General features: G+C 38.6%; 1 protein-coding gene across 6 annotated transcripts in view; it reads right to left on the bottom strand.

The window, feature by feature from the left end:
- Window positions 1–971: 971 nt before the first annotated feature.
- Window positions 972–26,786, bottom strand: part of gpr63 (G protein-coupled receptor 63) — a 158,578-nt gene continuing 132,763 nt past the window's right edge. For all 6 annotated transcript variants that reach the window (XM_072554947.1, XM_072554942.1, XM_072554934.1 and 3 more), the window contains one exon: window positions 972–14,070. In XM_072554947.1, the coding sequence (XP_072411048.1) occupies window positions 12,659–13,906 (1,248 nt within the window). In that variant the 5' untranslated portion in view covers window positions 13,907–14,070 and the 3' untranslated portion in view covers window positions 972–12,658. The remainder of the gene's footprint in view (window positions 14,071–26,786) is intronic.

The raw sequence follows: 26,786 nt of genomic DNA, 5'->3' as shown, positions 1-26,786 counted from the left end.
TCAGAAGGGCCTCCTGATGAAGGGCTTATGCCCAAAATGTCAACTCTCCTGCTCCTCAGATGCTGCCTGACCTGCTATGCTTTTCCAGCCCTACAGTCTCGACTCTGATCTCTAGCATCTGCAGTCCTCACTTTTTCTTCACCCAAAGGCAAGTATGGAGACAGGGTGGCATTTTCAGGCAGGAGGCCTTACAGTGAATACCCTATTACCCATCTGCTTCTATCTTGGATGGGGAAGTCAGGTGTGGCATCGGGTAGTGATGTCCCTTGTTCAAAAGCACTCAGTGCCTGGTTGAGTGTTATGTCATCAGGACAAGTGAACACTTCAGAACTTGCAAGGGCCTGCTCAGTCATCTCAATGCCCTTTTCTGCATCCCCCTTCAGCCTCTGAATTCAGTGATCCCAGGTACTCCCATCTCACCCTTACAATCCTGTTTCCTGGGTCCTCAGAAATCCTTGGCTCACAGCAAGTGCACTATCTGCAGCTGCCACTGCTCCTGGTTACATTTCCAATAATGTGAGCTGCTGCCCATCTGATTTGCTGGCAATTCTCAGGGGTCAGGATTTCTTCCCTCTACTGCTCCCCTTCCCACTTGCAATTGATCCCTCTGGCCTTTAACAGAGGGACATGGGGCTTTCTTCAATTTTCTAACCACCAAGCCTCAAGGAAGACTTTGAAGACACAAACTATAGTTCAGAAAAGAGAACCAGACCCACCTTAGCATCACAGGACTTAAGGATGAGCTTATAAAGCAGAAGAACTTCAGCTTTACATCTTTGGAATTAATAGATCATACAAAAAAGGATGGTCCACAAAATTATTTCAAATTAAAATAACAAAGTAGAACAAGTAAACAAAGATTCAAATAGGTCAAAGGGAACCATAGAACTGATATCACAGAGGTCATCACAAATGATCAAAACAAAGGGCTTTCTATGAGCTATGGAGGCAAAACGAAGTAGATATGCCAATAGAAATATAACCCCTCTTATCTGTCTCCATTTGTGGTTATATAAATAGTGATTAAGAAATGCAAACAGTAAAATTTGCAGAATATCACATTTGTTTTATTGTAAGTCACAGAAACAAACAATTCATCAAGATGAGGTAACCCATGCAATTTAGTCATTTTTGTTCGTAACATCTAAATGAATTATTGAGTAAACTACAAGATTCTACACTGCACCGATACAATATATTTCAATTCAAAGGAAAGAATGGCATACCTACATCATTTAGTATTCACAATAAAGGTTGGGGTCTCTCAGGGAACTAAGAGATGAAACAAAAATAGTTCGAAGTTTTGAAGCAATCAGCCTTTACATCAAATTGTGACATCTTTCCAAAGTAGTTCTGCAGTAAAAATGTATTTTTTGCACATTCAGCTGCTATTCAACGAATACAAAAAGCACCCTGGTAAGTTCATGTGAATTGCATTCTGACCAAACTTTACTCATTCTTGGGTCTAAAACTAAAAATCTGCACATGATACAGGTACAAAACATTTGAAAATCCAGTACCATTCCCTATGCATTTGATACATCAAATAGAGATATTTCCCAAGAATGGTTTAAAGTGCATGCGTAGTAGCTTCTGCAAGTTAAATAACTTGGCTATTTTGGGATGCAGAGTGCTACCATTCATAGTAATCTTTCTTCATTACATCATCTGTTAAATATAGCCACAATATACCATATTAAACAAAAACATTAAGTGTCATATGAAATGTTTGCTGTATTATTACATCAACATTCACATTATATGATGTCACACTAGAATTGCAAAGTAAATCATGAATGGTCTCTGTTTCCATAGAGCAAACTACCTTAATGCAACAACTTAACTTCTCAGTAGCAAAGCTTAGAGAATTATCTATTTTTTTAGTTAAGGCACATAACTGGTGCAGTGTACAGGCAGATTTACTTGCCATGTGTAATATGTAATGTAAGAACATGAGTAAGACATATTAAATATTGCTGCATCACCAGGTTATACTAGATGAATAAAACAAATGCTCCTGTTTCCTGTCAGGGTTATTGTACTATCTTATGACATAACAAAAGTGAAGTATTTGTGCCCTTGATGGATTTTCTCATTTAGTACTTCCTGTTCAAAGTACACACTCAAAATCAGGTTGAGAAAATTGATCATGATGGGTTATTCATACATTAATACGAGACAGAAGTAAAAGGTCAGATTTTGCTGTCAAGTTATTGGAGAGGCTACTGACTTATCCATAAATAGTACAACTACTTCAGACAAGAGCCAGAGGCAAAGTTAAATGTGAATATCCAGAAGTTGCTGTCTAAATTGCACCATTAACTTTGTGAAACTGTACTTTGTTGATGCCACACTATTAGTATGCTCTGAAGTCATGATGTTGCTGCATTTGCACAGTAGGTACAAAGTAAACACTCACAGATATTTATGCCTAGTAATTACAGGTGTAATTAGTTATTGAGGATAAGCACCGATTTACCATTTAAAATAGTTCTCTTGTACCAAAGAACTTAAATGCCATGCCACACTACTACAGGTTGTTATATATTTCACAAATGTAAAATTAATAATTGTTCAAAAGTTTTCTTTTCTTGATTTTTTTTGTTAAACATCCTTCTTTCCCTCCCTTTCTGTACCTGACTTTTTTAAAAAAAGTTAATTCACGAGAATTGGGTGTCACTAGCCCAGTCAGTATTTATTATCCTGCCTACCTGTCCTTGGGAAAATGGTAGTGAACTGTCTTGACCTGCTGCAAACCATTTAACATTCAATTTGTGTCTCTACTAATTAATATCCCTACTTCAATTTCTCAGTCCTCTTCTGCTCATTTCACAATCTTCAAATGAATTAGTTAAGGAGATACCTTCTTGCTCAAGTTTTAGTAAATAGCAGTAGAGGAAAAGTTATCTGAACAAAATGCACATTTTGCAACATAGTGGGAAGAGTTGTTTTCAACTGAAGGGTAATTTTAATCAACTTGTACAAACATGTTATGACACATACTTGCAGTAAGTGACAATTGAACCTCAACTTTCTGGCTCAAGAGTACAGAGTTAGATTTAACTGACAGCAGACATTGTTGGATAGTTTGCTCAGCAAAACCTGGCAGTGTGTGTAAGTCAGTAAAAATGGATTAGCACATTTCCATCATATAATTCTTATTAACAGTCTGTATTTGTTAAGCATTGTGTTTTCATTTAAGATTTGTAACATTTCAGTTTCTTTTCCTTTTTAATAGGGTAATTGTAGCTTGCTCATGTTATTTATTGGAAACAGCTGCTGTTTTTGCAGATATCTTGGGGAGATTAACCTGTATGACAGTAAGGGGATCAATCCAGTAAATTTAAAAGCAAATAATTTAAAGTACATTTGTTTTGGAGTTCCTACTGACTTTAGGAATAGATTTTTTGACTAACCTTTTACGTGATACATCTAACATATGCCCAATCATTAGTCATGCTGAAGATGATAAATTAATAGGTCAGATGAAGTGATCTGTGGTACAAACAACTACACAATGCTCATTCAGGATTATGGTTCAAGGTTCAGATTTGTGCTGCTACTCAGGAAAAAAAACATTGTTTTTAAATATTCCTAGTTACTGCAAATCCATTTTTGTATTTAAAACCATACAGTTAACTCTGTACTATTCCATAAAACAGATCTAGCCATTTATAGTTCAAATCACAACTTGGTATAGCATTCATTCTTTGAGCTACATTTGTTAAAAAACATCAGTCTGGGTCATGTGGTTTATTCAGTCATATGGAAAAAGACAGACAATAAATGTTGTACAACTGTATAGATATTGTACAGATAAAAGTCACATTCTAATTACAGTGCAAGGATTAATTTACAACAATAAATCTACAAAAATGTCATGTGCAAAAACTCAAAGTTTACCAATGTGCAAAGATGCATAGATATTACATTGTACATGTAGAACTTCAAACTGTGAGGAAGCGAGATTTAGTACAGCCTGGCTATTGACTATGTCCCACTGCATGATGAACCTAACTCCAGCAATTAAGTACGAATGGTGGTTCCTACATGAAACACAGCAGAGATCCATCGTGATATCCAATAGACTGTTCAGTCATCTCCAGATATTGTAGTGGCATCAACATACTATTATACATTCAGGGAAGAAGACGGTGTTTAATTTGAAAAGGACTAAACTAAAATCTTTTTCCAAGTTGTGAAGCAATTTGTTTTTACAACATTATTCATCTTGTGCTCAAAGCCCTATTCAAATCCTCTTTTTGCTACAGTAACAATTTTATGCTACAAATAATACAGATCTATGAATGTATTATAAACTCAAAAAATACATTTTGCAGCAAATATCAATTTTAAAGGTTCACATGGCTTCCTGACAGCCTTGTTTCAGGGTCAACAGTCACTTCTCATTTTATTTCATTTCTATTTTTGTGATGTCTTTTGGATAAAATCAATTGTAAAACCTCCTTCAATTCAGCTTTCGACTGTGATGCAAACTGATTTTCATAAGCCATTACTAATGATCCTGGGCTCAAGCCCATACTGGAAATTTAAGTATATAGATAAAAGATTGACACTTCAGTACATTACTAAGGAAGTTTCTAAGAGAAGAAAGATGAAAATTAGCTCATGAAGGAAAATGGAGGAAATTCTCCCAGAGTCCCCGACAGTATTTATTACTTAACTAATGACCAAAGCAGATAACCTAACGATGTGGTTTATTATTACTTATGGGACCTTACTGTGCACACATTGTCTGGTGTGTTTTTTGCATCACAACAGTAAATAAACTTCAATAGTACTTTATTAGGTATAAAGCACTGTGGATGATCCTGTGATCATGATGGACACTATAACAATGCTGATTCTTTTTTTTAAACAGGTAGCTCGATGCTGTGTATCTCTTGCCTTCGCAGCTAGAATGACAATGGCAAGAGTAGCCAAGGACTCCAAAATTAAAAGAAAGAAAAGGGAATCTGGAAATGAACTGTTTGCATCTGATACACTAGTTTCTTTAAAGAGATTTCAACTTCACAACAGATTTACAATTTTGTCAAATTAATATTGGCAGTCCTCTTCAATTTTTCATAGTTTTGTGGACATTGCTTTTCCAAATATCCCATTGCAATATAACCTAGTTGTTGCAAAAATGAAAACTGGATCAAATACTAAAAGTAATCACTTTTCCATTAGTGAAGTATATTATTTATTTTAGATACTTTTAGACAATGGCTGTGTTGAAACTATTTGTAGACCGAATTTTCATAGCTTATTCTTGTTCACATCTTTCATGAAATGTCTCAATTTCTCAGTGCAATGTACTCATCACTTTGATTACTGCTTGATTATATATTGTTGAGAGACAGGTAAAATGCAGTCATCAACTTTTACAAATTCTTGCAGATTGAATTTATTTACTTTTGCTAGCCTGTTAGTCAGGATACTGGGATGATTTTCCTGTTCCTGATTTCTGATAATGCCACAGGAACCAGGAAGGTGGACAAGACCGCACCAGAGAGATGGAATATTTGGCATTGCAGTACCTCAATTTATGATAACCTAGGTCAGAGCTTGAATGCATGACCTTCAAATTCAGGCAAAGAGGATTACCAGAGAGTTAAAGTAGTACTCCTTATGCCTTGGTCGTACTCCCCTTATGGGTCACTTTTTTTTTAACTTCCTGATTGCATTTCAAACCAAGTGTACATAGTTATACTGACTGAAGTCTACAGTTTAAACCAGAGAAACAACTTGTGATTAAGACCTTGAAATATCCCAAAGCAGTTTGCAGCCAATTAAATACTTATTGTAATATCGAAGTCTTGTTCATGCCTTCAGCTGATTCCTAAAAGCCTTAAAACAAGCTTTTCAAAAACTTAATTGTAAAACCATCAGCCACAATCTTATTGGCTGGAGGAGCAGGCTTCAAGGATCAAATGTTACTGAGGTCAATCATCCTTTCCTTTGCAATAAGCCAAAATATTATTTAAAACTTTGCCCGTTAATATACAGTAGGAAAGTCAATACTGTTTACTCCTTATTCATTTTTTGGACAGTTTGAATCATGTCATAGTTCAGCATTACATCCAGCAATTTTTCTTCTTAGATCCTTCAATGTCCACATTCTTACTTTTTAGGAAGTTGATGGTGAGAATTTGGTTGAATATTTCAGTGGCTATCAATCTTCCAAAGTAGCCAAGAGGGTGTCTCAAGATGGAAGAGTTTGGATTGAATTTACTGCAAGATCCTATTATGGTCAAAGACCTGGAATACTTGCTATGAAGAGCTTTTGAGAAGACAATTACATTGCCTGTTGGTGCTCATTAAAGATGTTGAATGCCATTTTACTGGTAATGCATAATCCCTTTCTCTCTACCTAGAGGTGCTTTCACACACCTCTGAATGATTTCTTTTTTAAAATCCCACCCTAAAATCAGTGGTGTTGAACACATAATAGTAACTAGCTGAAAAGGAGTAAAGCAGTCGTTGCAGAAGATTGCTGTCTTCTGTCATTATGTTTGTGCCTAGGTGTCCTTGCAGAAAGAGCATGTGATGTCCATCAATGCTCTCGAAGCCTTTAGAGAGAGGGAGGAACTACAGGATACAGTGCTTTATTTTCCCCTCCAACTCCATTTTGATTTCATCCCTTCCCCTCACTTTTGATAGTTTGCGCTGCCTTTAATGGGTTTTATATGTAAATATTGAATTAGTGACATGGGTGTTCTTACTAGTGGTGGTTGGTAGTATTCAAAAAGCACAGAAGATTGCTGAAAGCCACTCTTGCCTTTCACTGTTCCCTTACTGATTGGCATTCTCTCATAAGATGTGGGCATCAGAGAGATGGTTAAAAAAGCACCAGCCTTGTCTAATTGCCCTTGAACTGTGTAGCTTTGTAGGGCCATGTAGTTTGGGACCAACCACATTGCTAAAGATCTGGAGTTATGCATAGGCCAAACAAGGTTAAGGATGGCAAATTTCCTTCCCTACATGGCATGAGTGAATCAAATGGATTTTATGACAATCAACAATAGTTTAATGTGCATCATCACCAAAACTAGCTTTATATTGTGCATTTCTTAACTGAAATCAAAGTCCACTAGCTGCTATGGTGGGAAATAATCCCATGCCCCCAGAGCCATAGCCTGGACCTCTAGTTTACTAATCTAGTGACATCACAATTGTATCACCATCTTCTCACCAATTGACTATATTCCATTTCAGATGGGTTTTTTTTGAGACAGACCAAAAGACTTTCTCGGAGACTTTGTCAATACTTCAACCACTATCTATGTTTATCCTAGATATTACGTCAAGATTTCAGCCAAGATGAATGACTGCTGGTCACTACCATACTGGACACCTTATTACTGTCAGCAGGGGAAAAGGACTGTTGAGTCATAAATATCTCCTTGGAACTGCCCACACACTGCATGAGGAGTAGTGGGGGAGTAGATGAAGGAGAATTAGGAAGTCATATTAAAGTTGTTGGTGAGGCCTCTTCGGGAGTACTCTGTCCAGTTCTGGTTGCCCTGTTATAGGAAGGATATTATTAAGCTTGAGAGGGTTCAGAAGAGATTTACCAAGGTTATGCCAGGTATGGAAGCCTTGAGTTATAAAGAAAGGCTAAATAGGCTGGGTTTTTGTTTACTCATGCATACGAGGCTGAGAGGTGACCTTATAGAGGTTTATAAAATCATGAGTGGTATAAATGGGATTAATGGCAGGTGTGTTTTCCCTAGGGTGGGGGATTTCAAGACTAGTGGGCATAATGTTAAGATGAGAGAGATTCAAAAAAGACATGAGGTGCAAATTTGTTTTTACACAGAGGGTGATTCATGCGTGGAATGAACTTGTTCAGAAAGTGGTGGATGTGGGCACAGTTACAAGATTTCAAAGACACATTGTTAAGTATATGAATAGGAAAGATTTGGAGGGATATGGGTCCAGGAGCAAGCAATGGGATTGATATAGCTTGGGATTATGTTCGGCATGGACTGGTTGGACTGAAGGGTCTGTTTCTGTGCTGTATGACACAAAGACCCAGACATTGCAGCACATCCAATACTGCAAAGCCTACTGCAGTCAAGATCACAACAGCACTTAATTTTTGTGTGACTGAAATCACACGGGCTGCCAAACGTCACATATTGCAATCAAATAATGGTGGCATCGACCCAGCAATGTGTAACACTTTCCAGGTATGTCCTATCCAATTCAGTCAATGCCTACTCTCAATCATCAGGAAAGGCATCTTTGACAATGTTATCAAACTGCAATTACTCAGCAACAATCTGTTCAACAAAGCTCTGGTTATTTATTTTTTGCCAGGGCTGTTTTGGCTCCTGACTTTATTAGTGTCTTGGTCCATTTTTTTGATATTAGTTTATAGGATGTTGGTATCTCTGGCAAAGCTCGCATGCTTTCCCCATGCTTAATTACCCTTGAATTGAATGGCTTGCTCAACCATTCTGGAAGGCATTCAAGTTAGCTGTGTGGATCTGGAGTCACATGTAGCTCACAGCTTGCATGGATGGCATATTTCATTGTGTGAAGGACGTTAGTGAACCAGAATTTTTTTTGACTATCAATAGTTGTCATAGTTGCCATTGCTGTATCTAGCTTTATATATCAAATTTATTCAATGATTTTAAATTCCGCAATACGTCTATCGGGGGAATTGAACCCATGCCCCTGTAGCATTATCTTGGATCTCTGGATTATGAGGCCAGTGGCACGACCACTAAAATAGACTACCATCTCCTCCAGAAACATGGTCATAAGAATTGAACTCAAGAGGTAAGTTTGATGTAAATGACTCAAGGCAGCACTTGATTGAGTATGCCATTAAGAAACCCTGGCAAAACTAAATTCAATGACAATAGAATGACAATCACTCCAACTAGAGATTGAGACAAGTTGAACACAAATTTTGGTTGTTGGAAAGTCAACCATCACAGTCCCAGGGCATCATCTGCAGGAATTCCTGAGGGTAGTGACCAAGGCCCAACCATTTTCAGCTAAGCTCCATTGTAAGGTCACCAATGCGGCTATTCACTAACAACCGAACAATGTTCAACTCCAGGTGGGACTCCTCAGATACTGATGCAGTGGATTCTGGATTAGTGGTGCTGGAAGAACACAGCAGTTCAGGCAGCATCCGAGGAGCAGTACTGATGCAGTCCCTATTCAAATGCTGCAAAACCTGGACTGCATTCAAGCTTGGGGGTGATAATTGGCAAGTAACATTCATGCCACAAAAGGCCAGGCAATGACCATTTCCAACAAGAAAGAATCTAATGATTTCTCCTCAAATTTCAATCACATTGCTATTGTTGACTTCCACACCTTGGACATTCTGTGGCTATCAAAGCTGATCAGAGTTTGGAAATGCTGCTCCTGGCACTCCAAAGCATGTCGCAATCTACAAGTCAGGAATGGAATTCTCTCAACGTATCTCGATGTGACTGGTCATAGAGTAATAGAGATGTACAGCATGGAAACAGACCCTTTGGTCCAACCCATTCATGCCGACCAGGCATCCCAACCCAATCTAATCCCACCTGCCAGCATCTGGCCCATATCCCTCCAAACCCTTTCTATTCATATACCCATTCAAATGCCTTTTAAATGTTGCAATTATACCAGCCTCCACCACTTCTTCTAGCAGCTCATTCCATACACTTACCACCCTCAGTGTGAAAATGTTGCCCCGTAGGTCTCTTTTATATCTAGGTGTTCAATGCCATTTAAGCCAAAACCACTGACATGATCTGAACTCTATCCACCAATTTAAACATTCAGTCTCCAACATCAATTCACAGAAGTGGGTACCATCTACAAAATGCACTGCAGCAGTTCACCAAGTACCTTCAACACCACCTACCAAACCCACAAGCTCCATCACCTAGATGGAACAGAGCAACAGATGCATGGGAACACCACTGCCTGCAAGCCCCACTCCAAGTCACACACCATCCTCACTTGGAACAATGTCACTATGCCAATATCCTGGAAGTCTCTCCTTACTAGCACTGTGGAAATATTTTAACTTCACCAACCACAGTCACTCAAGGCGGCAGCTTACTATCACTTTTTCAAAAAGTTACCAGGGATAGGTAACAAACACTGGCCTTGCTCACATCCAATGAAAGAATCAAAATAAAGCTTTTTGTTTAAAATAAGATTTCAAGGTAGTCTTCTGTATGAGGGCATTAACAATTTATTTCCAGGCCCAGCAACTAACGTACCTGGGAGTCTTCAGCCACTTACTGGTTTCTTCAATAGGGTTGAGGATGGGTAGAAGTTAACATCCCACACTGTTCTCCCAGCCATATAAAGAACTACTCAAAAAAACTAGACCCCCAGCTGACTGAGATAACTGGTTCCAGCAAGAGATTAGAAACAAGAGTTTTATGGAAGATGTGTCATAGCAATACCACTATTATTTTCATGACTTTGTGTCTCAATTTACAGCTTCCATAGCATTGGGGATTAATGCAAAGTACTGACTGGGATTCATATAATAACCTCTCTGGAGCAGAATGCTCACAGGTTGATTCTTAGATTTGTCCAATAGCCTAAGGCTTAGCCAGAGTCAAACTTCTAACTTGGTTAATATTCTGACTTTTTTGAACATTCCTTTACAATGCGTGAATAATTAGAATGACTTATATTTGTGACACTTTCCACATTGGTGCAAGTGGCAACTATGGTTCAGTGCTGTATATTCAACTCTGGTCAGACTGTTGTGCATGCAAGTTCCACTCTACAGTGGGGCACAATATTTTGGCTGATATTTTTGTACAGATTGAGGGATTCCTGCATTGTTGGAGACACTATCTTTCTGACAGGAAATAAAACTAAGATTGTGTTTGTTGTCCCATGATCCCATGCTACCATTTACAGAAATGCAGGGCAGTTCTCCCATCAGCCTGGCCCACATGTGCTTCTCAATTAACTTCAATGAAACCGATTCTCTGGTTATTACCACATTGCTGATGTGGGACATTGCTGCGTGTAAATTAGATGCTGAAGTTTCTACAATAATGGCTATATTTAAAAGTACTTAAACAAAAACAGAAATTGCTGGAGAAACTCAACAGAATTTCTGAACTGAATTCTGAAAAACAGTCACAGAACCCAAAACATTGACTCTGCTTTCTCTTCACAGATGCGGTCAGATCTGTTGAGTTTCTCAAGCAATTTCTGTTTTTGTTTCATATAATCTAATTTCCAGCATCCACAGTTTTTCACTTTTTGTTTAACAGTATTTAATTGGTTGTAAATACTTTTGGAGGTCCTGAGGCAATGACAAGTGCCATATGAATGCAATTCTTTATTTTCCTTTCTTTCTTTAATGTCTGCTATTTGTTCAGGAACGTAATATTGCAGAGTTGATTGGTCCCTGCTAAGCAAGTGATCACAGCACAAAGTATCTAGTAAGGACCATCCAGAAATTAGCTTCAAACATTAAGTTTGTATGTGCATGCAATTACAAAACAATTATATAAATCGATCTATTGAAAACTCACAAAGAAATATGGATCACACAGAAATGAAACTAATTAATATTTTAAAAATTGATTACATTCTGTACTTGGAATTTACAAGCAAGGTTACCAAAGTTCTGCCCTCACTTTTAATCAAAAGACAATCATTCCTAACTGTACAGGCCAACTTGTGCTGCTTAAGAGAAAGCACAAATATAACTTGCCATTATTATTAATAACGGTGTTTTCAGCATAATCTTGGAAACCAAATATGTAAATTACTACAGATATTAAAACACTATCCAATACAATATAGACTAAGAAAGCTCTTCTTTGCTCTGAATAAAGAAACATTTTAAACCACAATTCTCTTTTACATATTTCCAGAGTATATGTATCTTTAAGTTATTACTGATATTTACGCAAATATACAGAACCACATGATTTTTAAGCAAAATCAACCCACACCAGAACTGAAAATTGGATAATTCTTCATAATAAATTCATTATTCCCTGAGTGTACTGCATGGACCAAGTTGGCAATAAAACACTCATTCAAGCAGTTCTATGTAAAAATAAAGTTATTCTTATGCGTTACAGTGAAACAAGCTAACTACACGTATTACGTTGTGTTAAATATCAATTCTCAATTGCACAGCAGCAGACCAAATGATCTCTAGTTCTTAAAATAATTTCATAAACCAAGCATTTTTTGTTTCTTCCAGGGAAAATCAGAAATAAAGTAGTTAACATATAGTGCTCATTTTTGTCTTTATATAGCCTGAGAGGTCAATTGTGCTTAATTAATATTAATAATAAAGGTCAGTCCATTTAGTGGTCAGAACACAAGACACTGAATTGCACATTCTCACTAAAGTTAGCAGCATCAAACCAATGAACAACAATTCACAAGCTTTGAAGCAGAGCTTGACTGAATTTTACAAAGTATCCAAAAAGTATACAAATTGCACGGGCATTATTTTCAAATTTACACAGTAAAAACATTCATTCACTATTTTAAAGAAATGTTTGCAACTACAGAGAATGTAGCTCCATCTATATTTAAAATCTTGGGTTTTTAAGAAGGAGGAAATCTTGGGGAAATTAATTGGCAAGTTGTGTGATGGCAGTAAAGAAGATATTTAAAACAAAATATCAGGTCTTCTATCTTAAACCACAGACCGATGCTCTCCACAAACGTAAATGGCACTTGGACGAATTCGCCTTCTAGTACGTCCTGGCAGCTGTGGCAAGAACGTAAAGGTTTTTGGCATCAGCTCTAAGCAAGCATCACGGAATTTTTTAATCCTCCAATAGTAAATTAATGGGTTGAGTGCAGATTTGAGGTAGGTTAACCAAAGGAGCCACGTGCTTATCTCAAAAAAGTTACCTTTATGATAAAAACTACTGCTGAAAGTAGAAACAAGGCTGTATGTGGTGAATGGCGCTGAGCAGAAGGTGAAGACAATGAAGAGGATCAGGATGGTAGTGAAGGCACGTGTTTTGAAGCTCATGTCAATGCTTAGTTGGCAGGGTCTCTGCAGGCTCATGAGTCCAAGCTTACTGGCTTGGCCCAAACAAATGCTATCTGAGCTGCTATGGATCCGAATGGCATTATGCCGGACCGTGTTGAGGATACCCATGAAAGAGTACAACATCAGCATGAATGGGATGAAGAAGAACATAATTATTATTAACAAAACATAAGCCCGATAACCAGAATCTGTAGAATATCCAAATACGCACTGTGGAGCGCGAGGTGGCACTGGCAGATGTGGACTACCAACGGCAAGGGGAAAGGCCATACAAAAAGCCATACCCCATGAGATGGCAATGAGCAGCTTAGCACGATAGGGGTTCAATTTGTCTTGACGTTGAACTATGATGAGAAAGCGATCAATGCTAATTATAAGCAAGATAACAACTCCCTCTATCACAAAAAGCCAAAAAAACATGGCAGACACTCTGCAAAAAATATCACCAAAGACCCAGTGTGTAGTATTAACAGTGATGAGGGCAAAGGGCATATTCATTACAGCAAGCATCATGTCTGCAAAGGCTAAACTTGCCAGAAGGATATTAATAGCTGATCGCATGGCTGCTTTCTGATAGACCATGAGACAGACAATAAAGTTTCCCAGGAAAGAAATTAAAGCTATTACCACTAGAACGGCAGAAAGGAAGATCTGCACAGGAAGGCCTATCCCCCCATAGACTGACTGAGTGGGAATTGCTGTGCTGTTTTCCATGGAATTACTTTCTGCAGTTTTGTAAGTGGCAGATCCTTCAGCAACAGAGAGTTCCATCTCATTGTGAATTACAGCATGTGCTGAAGAGTTGAAATAGGTATGTTCAGAATTGACAACTGTGCTATTTGAGGTCCCTGCATGTGCAGTCAAAAGTGGAGAATAAACCATTATACTAGGACCAATGGCCAAACTGTAAAGACGTCATCTTGCACCACCAATCAAGGACAAATAGTGACTGTTACATGTTGGTCAGAATGGCAGGTTCTTCAAGAAGCTGTACAGTTACCAACTGTCACTGATTAGAGTATTACTGGTTTCCAAAGTTTCAGAATCTGGAAAAGAAAAAGGAAGACACATCAATGCAATGACTAGTATTCTTCTTTCATACTTTGTTACCACATAGCAAACTCACATTCTCAATCAAGTTTAAATCCAAAACATTTGGATAAGTACATAAGTGAAAAAGGTTTAGAGGGCGATGGGCCAAATGCAGGGACGTAAGACTAATTTAGTTTGGGAACATGGTTGGATCAAAGGGTCTGTTTCCATGCTGCATGACTATTTCTTAGCACAAGATGCCATTTTATTACTTGTAACCTGACAAATTCTGAAGCACGAGAACAGCATTGCCATTAGGAGCCTAGACAAGAAACGCTACACTGTAGAAAGATGTATTCCATTCCCTTCCTCAGATGGTGATGAGGGTTAGGCCTATTTACAGGCCAAAATCCATCTTGCATTGGTATACTTAACTATCACCATCAGTTTTACTGAAAGTACTGATTATTGCCATTTTTGAAAAAATAAATCATGCACAGATATAAATCATGTAAACAAAACTGGATAATTGTTACTTTTTCCATTTTCTAGGAAAAAGCAAGTTGGACCAGAAAATCATCGCTAATGTTCTAGGGGGAATCCCCACTCCATAAGAGCCAATCAGAAATTCTACTCATAGATTTCACATTTACTTTGAGACTCATCATACAATGGGTTTCTACACGTTTTAAACCAGCCACATTATTAAAAAAACTTTCAAGAGCCAAAAGAATGGGAATCATCAAGAGTGCATGGAGCATTACTTTAACCTATTATTATAAGTCATTGTACTGAAGCCATTTCAACTTCATGGGAACCCACTTGACTGTTCTCTTTGTTATGATTAGACATTCAACAACTGGACAAACACAGGTACCATTAGTTGGAACTGTACACTATCAATTGTAACAAACATCCTTCTGCAACTGTAAATTTACCAAAACATTGTAAAATTGTGAAAACACAAGTTGAGTGAAAATAAAAGTTGAACCTTTTAAAACATTAGCATTATACTACACTATGCATTAATTAAATACATTTATAATCTGTCTAATGGACAAAGCTTTTGGAGTTTCTTTAATTATTTCTCAACCATTGTTTCAAAACTGGTGTTGGATTTGACAGCACTGAGCCATCTATTGATCTCTGAAAGGAGCAAGTGTAATAAAAGCCTCACTATAAAAACTAAGCTGTTCACTGCAATTACACACAGATTTATAAAACATACCTTTGTTTGCATCATAAAATCTGGTTGTGTATTTGAAGATTGTTAAAATTAACCTCATAGTTTAAGCCTGTACCAAAGTGGTTGAAAGATCACAAGAAAAATAATGGTATTACACAGTATCTTTAATGTAATAAAAAATCACATGGCACTTCATAAGTGTTAACAAATAACATTGAAACTAAACCTCATAAACGATATTACAGCAATTGAGGTAGATTTCAAGAAGCTTCTCAAAAGGAGGAAATAGAGGTGCATTGGGCAGGAAGAGGTTTGCAAAGTTTACATGCACACTGTTAACACTTTACTTCTCACCTGGGAAAAATACTTATTAAAAATCAAAAGGAGGAAGTCAGGCAAAATAAATAAATCTCACAAGGTTTGGGACCACCACATTTGACATCAAATCCAAAATGTTGTCGGACTTCATATAGTAAGTATTTTTATTCCAAGCAAAATTAGAATGAAAACTTTTAGAAAAAATACTATATGCTTAATATTCATTATCAGCACTTAAGAAAAATGTCCTGTAAATTACTTTAATTGCATTCTCAAAATATAACATTAAAAATGGTCATACAATTAGATATTCACTAAAATTAAAGAAGGACTAGCATAACTAATAATTAATTAAACAAACATCTTCAGATCTAAAAATTGAAGTTCTAAATTGGAGAAGGGCCAATTTTGATGGTATTAGGCAAGAACGTTCAAAAGCTGATTGGAGGCAGATGTTGGCAGGTAAAGGAACGGCTGGAAAATGGGAAGCCTTCAGAAATGAGATAACAAGAATCCAGAGAAAATATATTCCTGGCAGGGTGAAAGGGAAGGCTGGTAGGTATAGGGATGGCTGGGATGACTAAAGAAATTGAGGGTTTGGTTCAGAAAAAGAAGGAAGCATACGTCAGGATAGATCGAGTGAATCCTTAGAAGAGTATAAAGAAAGTAGGAGTATACTTAAGAGGGAAATCAGGAGGGCAAAACGGGGACATGAGATAGCTTTGGCAAATAGAATTAAGGAGAATCCAAAGGTTTTTACAAATATATCAAGGACAAAAGGGTAACTAGGGAGAGAATAGGACCCTTCAAAGATCAGCAAGGCAGCTTTTGTATTGAGTCACAGAAAATGGGGGAGATACTAAATGAATATTTTGCATCAGTATTTACTGTGATAAAGGATATGGAAGATATAGACTGTAGGGAAATAGATGGTGACATCTTGCAAAATGTCCAGATTACAGAGGAGGAAGTGCTGGATGTCTTGAAACGGTTAAAGGTAGATAAATCCCCAGGACCTGATCAGGTGTACCCGAGAACTCTGTGGGAAGCTAGGGAAGTGATTGCTGGGCTTCTTGCGGAGATATTTGTATCATTGATAGTCACAGGTGAGGTGCCGGAAGACTGGAGGTTGGCAAACGTGGTGCCACTGTTTAAGAAGGGTGGTAAGGACAAGCCAGGGAACTATAGACCAGTGAGCCTGACCTCGGTGGTGGGCAAGTTGTTGGAGGGAATCCTGAGGGACAGGATGTACATGTATTTGGAAATGCAAGGACTGATTAGCGATAGTCAACATGGCTTTGTGCGTGGGAAATCATGTCTCACAAACTTGATTGAATTTTTTGAAGAAGTAACAAAGAAGATTGATTAGGGCAGAGCAGTAGATGTGATCTATATGGACTTCAGTAAGGCGTTCGACAAAGTTCCCCATGGGAGACTGATTAGTAAGGTTAGATCTCATGGAATATAGGGAGAACTAGCCATTTGGATACAGAACTGGCTCAAAGGTAGAAGACAGAGGATGGTGGTGGAGGGTTGTTTTTCAGACTGGAGGCCTGCGACCAATGGAGTTTCACAAGGATCGGCGCTGGGCCCTCTACTTTTTGTCATTTACATAAATGATTTGGATGCGAGCATAAGAGGTACAGTTAGTAAGTTTGCAGATGACACCAAAATTGGAGGTGTAGTAGACAGCGAAGAGGGTTACCTCAGATTACAACAGGATCTGGACCAGATGGGCCAATGGGCTGAGAAGTGGCAGATGGAGTTTAATTCAGATAAATGCGAGGTGCTGCATTTTGGGAAAGCAAATCTTAGCAGGACTTATACACTTAATGGTAAGGACCTGGGGAGTGTTGCTGAACAAAGAGACCTTGGAGTACAGGTTCATAGCTCCTTAAAAGTGGAGTCTCAGGTAGACAGGATAGTGAAGAAGGCGTTTGGTATGCTTTCCTTTATTGGTCAGAGTATCGAGTACAGGAATTGGGAGGTCATGTAACATCTGTACTGGACATTGGTTAAGCCACTGTTGGAATATTGTGTGCAATTCTGGTCTCCTTCCTATCGGAAAGATGTTGTGAAACTTGAAAGGGTTCAGAAAAGATTTACAAGGATGTGCCAGGGTTGGAGGATCTGAGCCACAGGGAGAGGCTGAACAGGCTGGGGCTGTTTTCCCTGAAGCGTCGGAGGCAGAGGGGTGACCTTATAGAGGTTTATAAAATTATGAGGGGCGTGTATAGGATAAATAGACAAAGTCTTTTCCCTGGGGTCAGGGAGTCCAGAACTAGAGGGCATAGGTTTAGGGCGAGAGGGGAAAGTTATAAAAGAGACCTAAGGGGCAACTTTTTCACGCAGAGGGTGGTACGTATATGGAAGAGCTGCCAGAGGATGTGGAGGAGGCTGGTACAATTCCAACATTTAAGAGGCATTTCAATGGGTATATGAATAGGAAGGGTTTGGAGGGATATGGGCCGGGTGCTGGCAGGTGGGACTAGATTGGATTGGGATATCTGGTTGGCATGGACGGGTTGGACCGAAAAGTCTGTTTCCATGCTGTACATCTCTATGACTATGTATTTACAGGCCTTTTCTTCCCAGTGTTAAGACAGCTATTATTGAAACTAGAGTCCAATGAGCAGTAATACATCACTGCTTTAACTGGTCCGTTGCAGAATCCTTTATTAAAATGAAGGATATATGCTTAAGAAAGTCTGTGTTTGATTAATAGTGGTACCTTCAAGAACCATTAAGTGAAAAGTGAACCTTTCAGACATGTAGCACACACATACACAAACTTTACTGACCGGGACTTTTGGTGAATATATTATGCATTACATAAGGTGCGTAACAGACCTTCAGAATGTCTCTCAAATTTGCTGGATACTTTATCTCTGCCAGATGTGGTTTCGTCAATGTTGCACAATTCTCTTGATTACCTTCTGCAGCAAGTTTTCTCATAGATGCAAAATGAGTAATTTTACAAGTACAATATATTTCTAAGACAGAGAGAAGAAATCAAAGCATGTGATATCATGTCCAGAGATAAAATCAAAATACTGATGCTGAAAATCTGAAACAAACACTGAAAAACTCAGTAGGTCTGGCAGCAACTGTGAAGAGAAAACAGTTAACATTTCAGTAAAAACAATGACTGCAGATGCTGGAAATCAGATTTTGGATTAGTGGTGCTGGAAGAGCACAGCAGTTCAGGCAGCATCCAAGTAGCTTCAAAATCAACGTTTCGGGCAAAAGCCTTTCCTGATGAAGGGCTTTTGCCCGAAACGTCAATTTCGAAGCTACTTGGATGCTGCCTGAACTGCTGTGCTCTTCCAGCACCACTAATCCAGTTAACATTTCAGGTCAAGTGACCCTCCCTCAGAACCGATGGTATCTAGGAAAATATGGTTTTTATGCAGAAAATAGAGTGGGAGGGAGGGTAAAGTATGAATAATAGGTGAGGAAACAGCCCTTAGAGAGACAGAAGAACAGCTGGACAGACAAAGGAGTGGATAGTGTTCAGGCTCGGAGGGTAAATAGCCGTTAATGGAGGCTGTTAGTAGCTGCCGATGGGTTGTATGTAATAGCAGACTCTGTGATCATCAGGCCTAGTGTGTGGGGGATGGGGGGCTGAGACACAGGAAAGTTCAAGCCTGAAAGATATTGAACTTGATATTAAGTCCAGAGGGCTGCAGAACACTCTTCAACACACCACAGTGTTCCCTGGCCAACATCTCGGTCTCACGCTTGCTGCAATGCTCCAGCAAAGCTCAGCATAAGCTTCCACTTGGGGACCCTGCAGATCTCCAGAGTCAATATCGAGTTCAATAACTTGAGGGCTTGAACTCTCCTGTGCCCCACACACCACGCCTTGTGATCACACAGTCTGCTATTACATTGTCAGCCACTAACAGTCTCCATTAACAGCTTTTCACCCTCTTAGCTAGATCGTAATCCATTCTTTTGTCTGTCAAAACTGTTCTTCTCCCTTTTTGGACTCCATCACCACCTCTCATTTGCTCCTTACTCCAAATGCCCACCCTATGTCCTGCATAAAAATCGTCATTTTCCTGGCTACCATCAGTTCTGAGGAAGGGTCACTTGGCTTGAAACGTTAACTGACTCCTCTTCACAGATGTTGCCAGACCTGCTGAGCTTTTCCAGAAATTTCTGTTGTTGTTTCTGAAATGTTAACTCTGTTTCTCTCTTTGAAGATGGTGCTCAAACTGCAGTAAACATAGAACACAGAACATTACACCATAGTACAGGCCTCTCGGCCCTTGATATTGTGCTGATCTGTGAAACCAATCTGAAACCCATCTAACCTAGAGTATTCCATTTTCATCCATATGTCTATCCAATGACCATTTAAATGCTCTTAAAGTTGGAGAGTCTACTACTGTTGCAGGCAGGCCGTTCCACCCCCCCTACTATGCTGAGTAAAGAAACTACCTCTGACATTTGTCCTACATCCATCACCCCTTAATTTAAAGCTATGTCTCCTGGTGCTAGCAATCACCAACTGAGGAAAACGGCTCTCACTGTCCACCTATCTAACCCACTGATTATCTTATGTGTCTCAATTAAACCTTGTCTCGAACGAAAACAGCCTCAAGTCCCTCAACCTTTCCTCGTAAGACCTTCCCTCCATACCAGGCAACATCTTCGTAAGTCTCCTCTGAAACCTTTTCAAAGCTTCCACATCCTTCCAGTAATGCGGTGACCAGAACTGGACACAATACTCCAAGTATGGCTGAACCAGTGTTTTGTACAGCTGCAGCATGAGCTCATGGCTCTGAAACTCAATTCCTCTACTAATAAAAACTAACACATTGTATGCCTTCTTAACAACCTGGGGTGGCAACTTTCAGGGATCTAGGTACAGGGACACCAGAGATCTCTCTGTTCATCTACACTACCAAGAATCTTACCATTAGCCCGGTACTCTGCATTCCTGTTACTCCTTCCAAAGTAAATCCCCTCACACTCTTCCACATTAAACTTCATTTGCCACCTCTCAGCCCAGCTCTGCAGCTTATCTATGCCCCTCTGTAACCTATAACATCCTTCAGCACTATCCAGAACTCTACCGACCTTAATGTCATCCGCAAATTTACTAACCCATCCTTCTACACCCTCATCCAAGTCTTTTATAAAAGTGCAAACAGCAGTGACAGCAAAACAGATCCTTGTAATACTGTACCAGTTACTGAACTCCAGAATGAACATTTCCCAACAACCACCACCCTCTGTCTTCTTTCAGCTAGCCAATTTCGGATCCAAACCACTAAATCACCCTCAATCCCATGCCTATGCATTTTGTGCAATAGCCTACCATGGGGAACCTTATCAAATGCCTTACTGAAATCCATATCCACCACATTAACCAATTTACTCTCATCGACCTGTTTGGTCACCTTTTCAAAGAACTCAATAAGGTTTGTGAGGCACGGCCTACCCTTCACAAAACCATGTTGACTATCCCTAATCAACTTATTCTTTTCTAAATGATTATAAATTCTATCTTTTATAACCTTTTCCAACACTCTACCCACAACAAAAGTAAGGCTCACTTGTTTATAATTACCACGGTTGTCTCTACTCCCCTTCTTGAACAAGGGAACAACATTTGCTATCCTCCAGTCTTCTGACATTATTCATGTAGACAATGACGACAAAGATCAAACCAAATGTTCTGTAATCTCCTCCCTGACTTCTTAGAGAATCCTAGGATAAATCCCATCTAGCCTGGGGGACTTATCTATTTTCATACTTTCCAGGATTGCTAACACCTCCTCGTGAACCTCAATCCCATCTAGTCTAGTAGCCTGTATCTCAGTATTCTCTTCTACAGCATTGTCTTTTTCCAGTGTGAATACTTATGAAAAATATTCATTTAGCGCTTCCCCTATTTCCTCTGACTCCATGCACAACCTCCCCCTACTATCCTTGATTGGCCCCAATCTTACTCTAGTCATTCTATTATTCCTGACATACCTACAGAAAGCCTTCAGAATTTTCTGTGTTGCTTCAGATATCTAACAATAACTTTGGCATTTACAAGTGTTAGAGATCAGTGATGATAACTTTAAGATAGAAGATACAAGATACTTGTGCACAAGATGGAGTCAGCTGGAACCAAGGACCCCAAGTGAAATGACTACCTATTCCTGAAAGGGGTAATTAACTTAACAATCCTAAAGCTAAACCTCCTATTCTAAACTGTCAACCCAACCAAACTGTGCAAAAGGATGTGGCCGCATAAATTCTGGAAACCTTACTGTTAAACTGAGTTAAAACTGGTTACTACTTGATTTCATCCATCTAATTATTGTGGTTCCAGACATTGACCTCCATTGCGATTTGCTAATCCATCATACAGTTGCACATGTACAACAAGGAAAAGGAATACTCCACTCAGCCCTTTGTGCCTTTTTTGCCATTCAATAAGATCATGGCTGATCTGATTTTAATATTGACTCTATGTTCCTGCATACAACAATAATCTTTCAACCCCTTGGTAATCATGAATCTAGCTACCCCTATTTAAAGATTTTGCATCTACGGCCACACACAACCTTCACAGAAATAACGTTTCCTCATCTCCATTTGAAGTCATTGTTTAATTGCCCTTATAATTTCAATTATGAATTAAGTCTTACTGTTATTAAAATTACTTTGCAACTCAATCTGTTACAGTTTATATCCAAAAGTTGTTGTATGATTTGTGTTTAGCTTAAAGAAATGATATTGCAGTTTTGAATTCAGTAAATAGTTTTACTGCACATCATGTTTTCCTACATTGTATGGTATGTTTTGACAACATTATTTAGTTCCCTAGAGATTAGAGGATTATATGGCAAACTTCAAACTGAGTGATGAAAGGTAGTTCAGCAAAGTGGCCTAGCTAATAGCACTATCTCGATGTGAGCTAGACACTCAAGGTGAAGAAGTTGCTTGCTGGAATTGAAGTGAAGGATTAATTATTATCAATCCAACGTTCATGCACAATCTTACTATTATTTCAGAATAACATTATAAAAGACTTTTGGATAACTCTTCTCTCTGGCATGACCGTTGAACTGCTAATGGCCATCTATTAAATGTTCTCCTTCCTCAACGGCCAAGATCAAGGTTGCTGTGGGCTTACAGCTTGCCCTATTGGTGAAAACAGTTCTCCCTCAAGGTTTATTTCTTCCCACTGCATGTCACAAACTATTTTTCACTCCACATTCTGAAAATCATGTTACAGCAAAAAGAAAAGCAATTTCCAATTTAATTTTCCCACCAAAATGGCTTCTCACCATCTCCTATAAATGAACGCAAAAAAATGTTTTCACCATAAATTGAGCTTTAAAAATTCCTATTTCTTTCAGGAACACAATGCAACCTGCAAAATTTTTAAACATCCTAAACATTTCTCAATAAGATCATCTTTCATTCTTCTAATCTCTCATAGATGCCAGTCCAGTGTGCCCAACTTTTCTACACAAGGTAACTGCCAAACCCACGCCCACTACCAGCCTAGCTGTCAGTTGAATAATCTTTCACTGAACTGCTTCTGATGTAGTTATAGTCATTTGGCGGTACAGAACTCGAGTATCACTGAAAATCCACATTTTTTTCATCTTACACTCATCATCAATTCACAAGAAATACCAAAGTAAAAGGGATACAACATATATACACTGTAGTGACAGAATACTAAGTCTTGGGGAACATTGCTGGACAAAAAGATCTTGGAGTGCAGGTTCATTGCTCCTTGACAGTGGAGTTGCAGATAGACAGGATAGTGAAGTAGGCAATTACAATACTTGCCTTTATTGGCCAGAACACTGAGCACAGGAATTGAGCAGCCGTACAGGACATTGGTTAGGCCATTTTTTGAATACTGCATTCAATTTTGGTCTCCCTGCTATATGAAAGACACTGGAAAACTTGAAAGGGTTCAGATAAGATTTGAAGGATGTTGCCAGGATTAGAGGGTTTGAGCTATAGGGAGAGACCGATTAGGCTGGGGCTATTTTCCCTGGAGCACCGAGGGCTGACTTTATAGAGGTTTATAAGATCATGAGGGACATGAATAGGGTGAATAACCAAGGTCTTTTCCCCAGGGTAGGGGAGTTCAAAACTAGAGGACATATGTTTAAGGTGAGAGGGGAAAGATTTAAAAGGGACCCAAGGGGTAACTTTTTCATGCAAAGAGTGGTGCGTGTATGGAATGGGCTGCCAGAGGGAGTGGTGGAGGTTGGTACAATTACAACACTTAAAAGACATCCAGACAGGGGTATGAATAGGAAGAGTTTATGTGCCAAATGCTGACAAATGGGACTCAATTAATTTAGGATATCTGGTCTGCATGGACGAGTTGGACTGAAGGGTCTATTTCTGTGCTGTATGGCTCTATTACTAATTGGTTGGACTCTAGTTGGTTGAGGTATTTCTGTGGAAGATAGACCAGTTAATGATCACTGACAATTCTCCATCAAGCTTTAAATTTTAAAACAACACAGCTTGAATCTGATAGATCAAGGATTGCTCTGAAAGATAAACCAAAGAATGGTTAACACCCTGGTATTCACCCAGGCAGTTAATACAGAGACGTTAAAACGCAATTAATGCCTCATCCCTGACATGACGACCAGTCCCAGGAACAAATTGCCTGGATTGGGAGCAGGCAATGCATGTCAAATCTGTCATATTCTCTTCCCTCTTGCCTTGTTTTATGAATGGTGTGGTGAAGAAACAAAAATACATGAGACCTGAATAGGAATATTGTAGCATCATAAACAAAATTATGTGGTAAAAAATCAGGTTGTTGCATAACTGTGCAGAGAAGTAGTAAAAACTCCCCAGAGAAAAATGAAAAGCTAATGAGCCCCTGGAGAAAGAATAGAAAGAGCAAGTAAACTTAAAGAAAACTCCACTTTATGTTTTCAGTGCAGTCAAAACAAAGATCTACTAATTATTGTAAAATCTATTTGACTCTCAACTATTAAGTTTACAATTACATTTCAAAAAAGAAAAAACCCAAACAATCTAAAAATCATAGAGTTATAATTAAACAGATAAGTAATTAAACTTGTGAATGAGACATTTATAAAATTTGATATATAAAAGTCACAAACACAACTGCAAGATCTTCCAGCTGTCTCGATGCTTTACAGACCTCAAGACTAATCCTTAGTGTCAAAGTTATGAGTAAAAATTGGACCTACTGAGACATTTACCCTCAAAAGATGGGTCTGAAAGATAGTCTTACAAAGAAAACAACAAATTGCATGGAAAGGTAAACTCTCAAAATGACTCTAACCTGAACTGCAACAGTTTTGAGCTGGTAAAAGCCAAAGTTCAGATGAATATTGGAACATATTTATTTTCACAAAGTGCAATTGAAAAAAATAAAGCGGACTTCCACAAAGCAGCAGTAAAAACCTGGGTATAATTTAATAATTACATACTACAACGCTTGAGGAATTAGGCCTATTTTTAGCAACATGGACAGAATGAATTTCCTTTATCATAATAATCTTGCAATCAAACATATGGTTGCAAATTGTGCATAACCCAGCACACAAAGTAAATACATCAGTTTTTCTTGACTTGACATTTCTATTTATAACAAAAGATTTTTGGTTACGGTCTTTCCTGAAAGGCAAGATTTTAGTACTTGCTTTCATACTGAAGAATTTAGCTTTTGAATACATCTTCCATCATAGCTGTGACACTTGGTTGGTGAACAGTTAAAGAATACCATACAAGTAACATTCACAGACTGAAATATGCAATATGATATTTTCAGACTAATTGATTTGTTGCAATGCAGTGTTAATGAATTCATCTGACATTTTAAGTGTGCAACAAGCAGAATGCAATAGAAATGAAATTTCTTACATTTAAAAAATGTCAGAAAAAGTCTGAACTTTGTGCATTACATTTAGTGATATCATCATCATTACAGACGTGGCACCGTGGAGCAGATCCATACCCATTCTAGAATTGATTAAGATAGAAAGCAAGACAGTTTTGACAAATGAATAACTAAAGAACCAAAAGGTCAGAACTGTACTTTTAAAATGCTACTTACACTTTGCACTAAGTAGTTCAGATATGTTTTGATACACTATTACAGAAAATATGCAGAAATAATTGTGAGTTTTTTATTTTATCATAATCCCAACTCCAAAGCTGCAATATACATATTTAATACACACAGCTCATTTCCAAGGGAAAAGCTCTCCACAGACAATTCTTACAGGGCTTCACCTTCTCTCCTTGTGCGCTGATGGCCGGTACTGACAATTCAGGGTTTCTTCTGACCTTATCCTCCTTTTTTGGTCAGCCCAAAAGGATACGACCTATACTTTCAGCATTGTAATATGCCTGCTTATCTGTAAGCCATTCCACCAATGTCTTTGCTGACTCCAGACTACCAGCAGTTCAAACTGAAATGCTGCAATCTGCACAAAGCCCTCTAGATTCAGGGCTTTCTGATATCTTTTTCAAGCTCATCTGCAAAATCATTATTGCAGACTCTGCAATCCTCCATTTCTCATGTTGCAGCCACAGGTAACTCCAATCAATAGTGAGCAGGAGTCATGAGCTGAATCTGGAAGGGATATCTCTTGTTAAGTAATCACCCTGCATCCCGTTGAACTACTGGATTATAACACTAATTAAGGATGGAAACAAGTTTCCCTTTTAGGAAGTTGTACCCTTCTCTACTGAGCAAGAAGACAAGCTTGATGCAATGCTTGTACAGTTAATGAGATTAATAATAAATCCATACATGGCCACATAAATGGAATCTATATACTTTACATTTTGATGATATTCAGTAAAATTGCAGCACAGTGTATCCATGCTCAGCCACATGAGTCATGTTATTGATGCTTTTAGGAGCAACCTCGGTAATCAAAGAGCAAAGATTTAATGGAATGCTGACCTTCCAGGTTATCTGACAAAACATAAATGGTGGTGTTTCTTGTGAAGCATACCCAATTACAACCACAGATTGACTGGACTTAGAAGTGTCTGTATATTCTGGTGACAGGTGCTGGAGGCTGGACTTCAAGCCTGATGACCTTGGCCTTTCTCCAACTCTTCAGGCTAAAAATACACGGATACACTAAGCTGGGGTTTTGGGCTGAGGAAAGAGCAGGCATACCATCCTGTGTGCTTGTTTCCCCACCCCTTTCCCAGTGCTGGCCATTTTTACCAAAAGCAGCCTGT

The sequence above is a fragment of the Chiloscyllium punctatum genome, chromosome 3 (assembly GCF_047496795.1).
Source record: "Chiloscyllium punctatum isolate Juve2018m chromosome 3, sChiPun1.3, whole genome shotgun sequence".
Classification (NCBI taxonomy): Eukaryota; Metazoa; Chordata; class Chondrichthyes; order Orectolobiformes; family Hemiscylliidae; genus Chiloscyllium; species Chiloscyllium punctatum.
The sequence above is the reverse complement of the archived record's forward strand: the minus strand, read 5'-3'. Positions and strand labels throughout refer to the sequence as shown.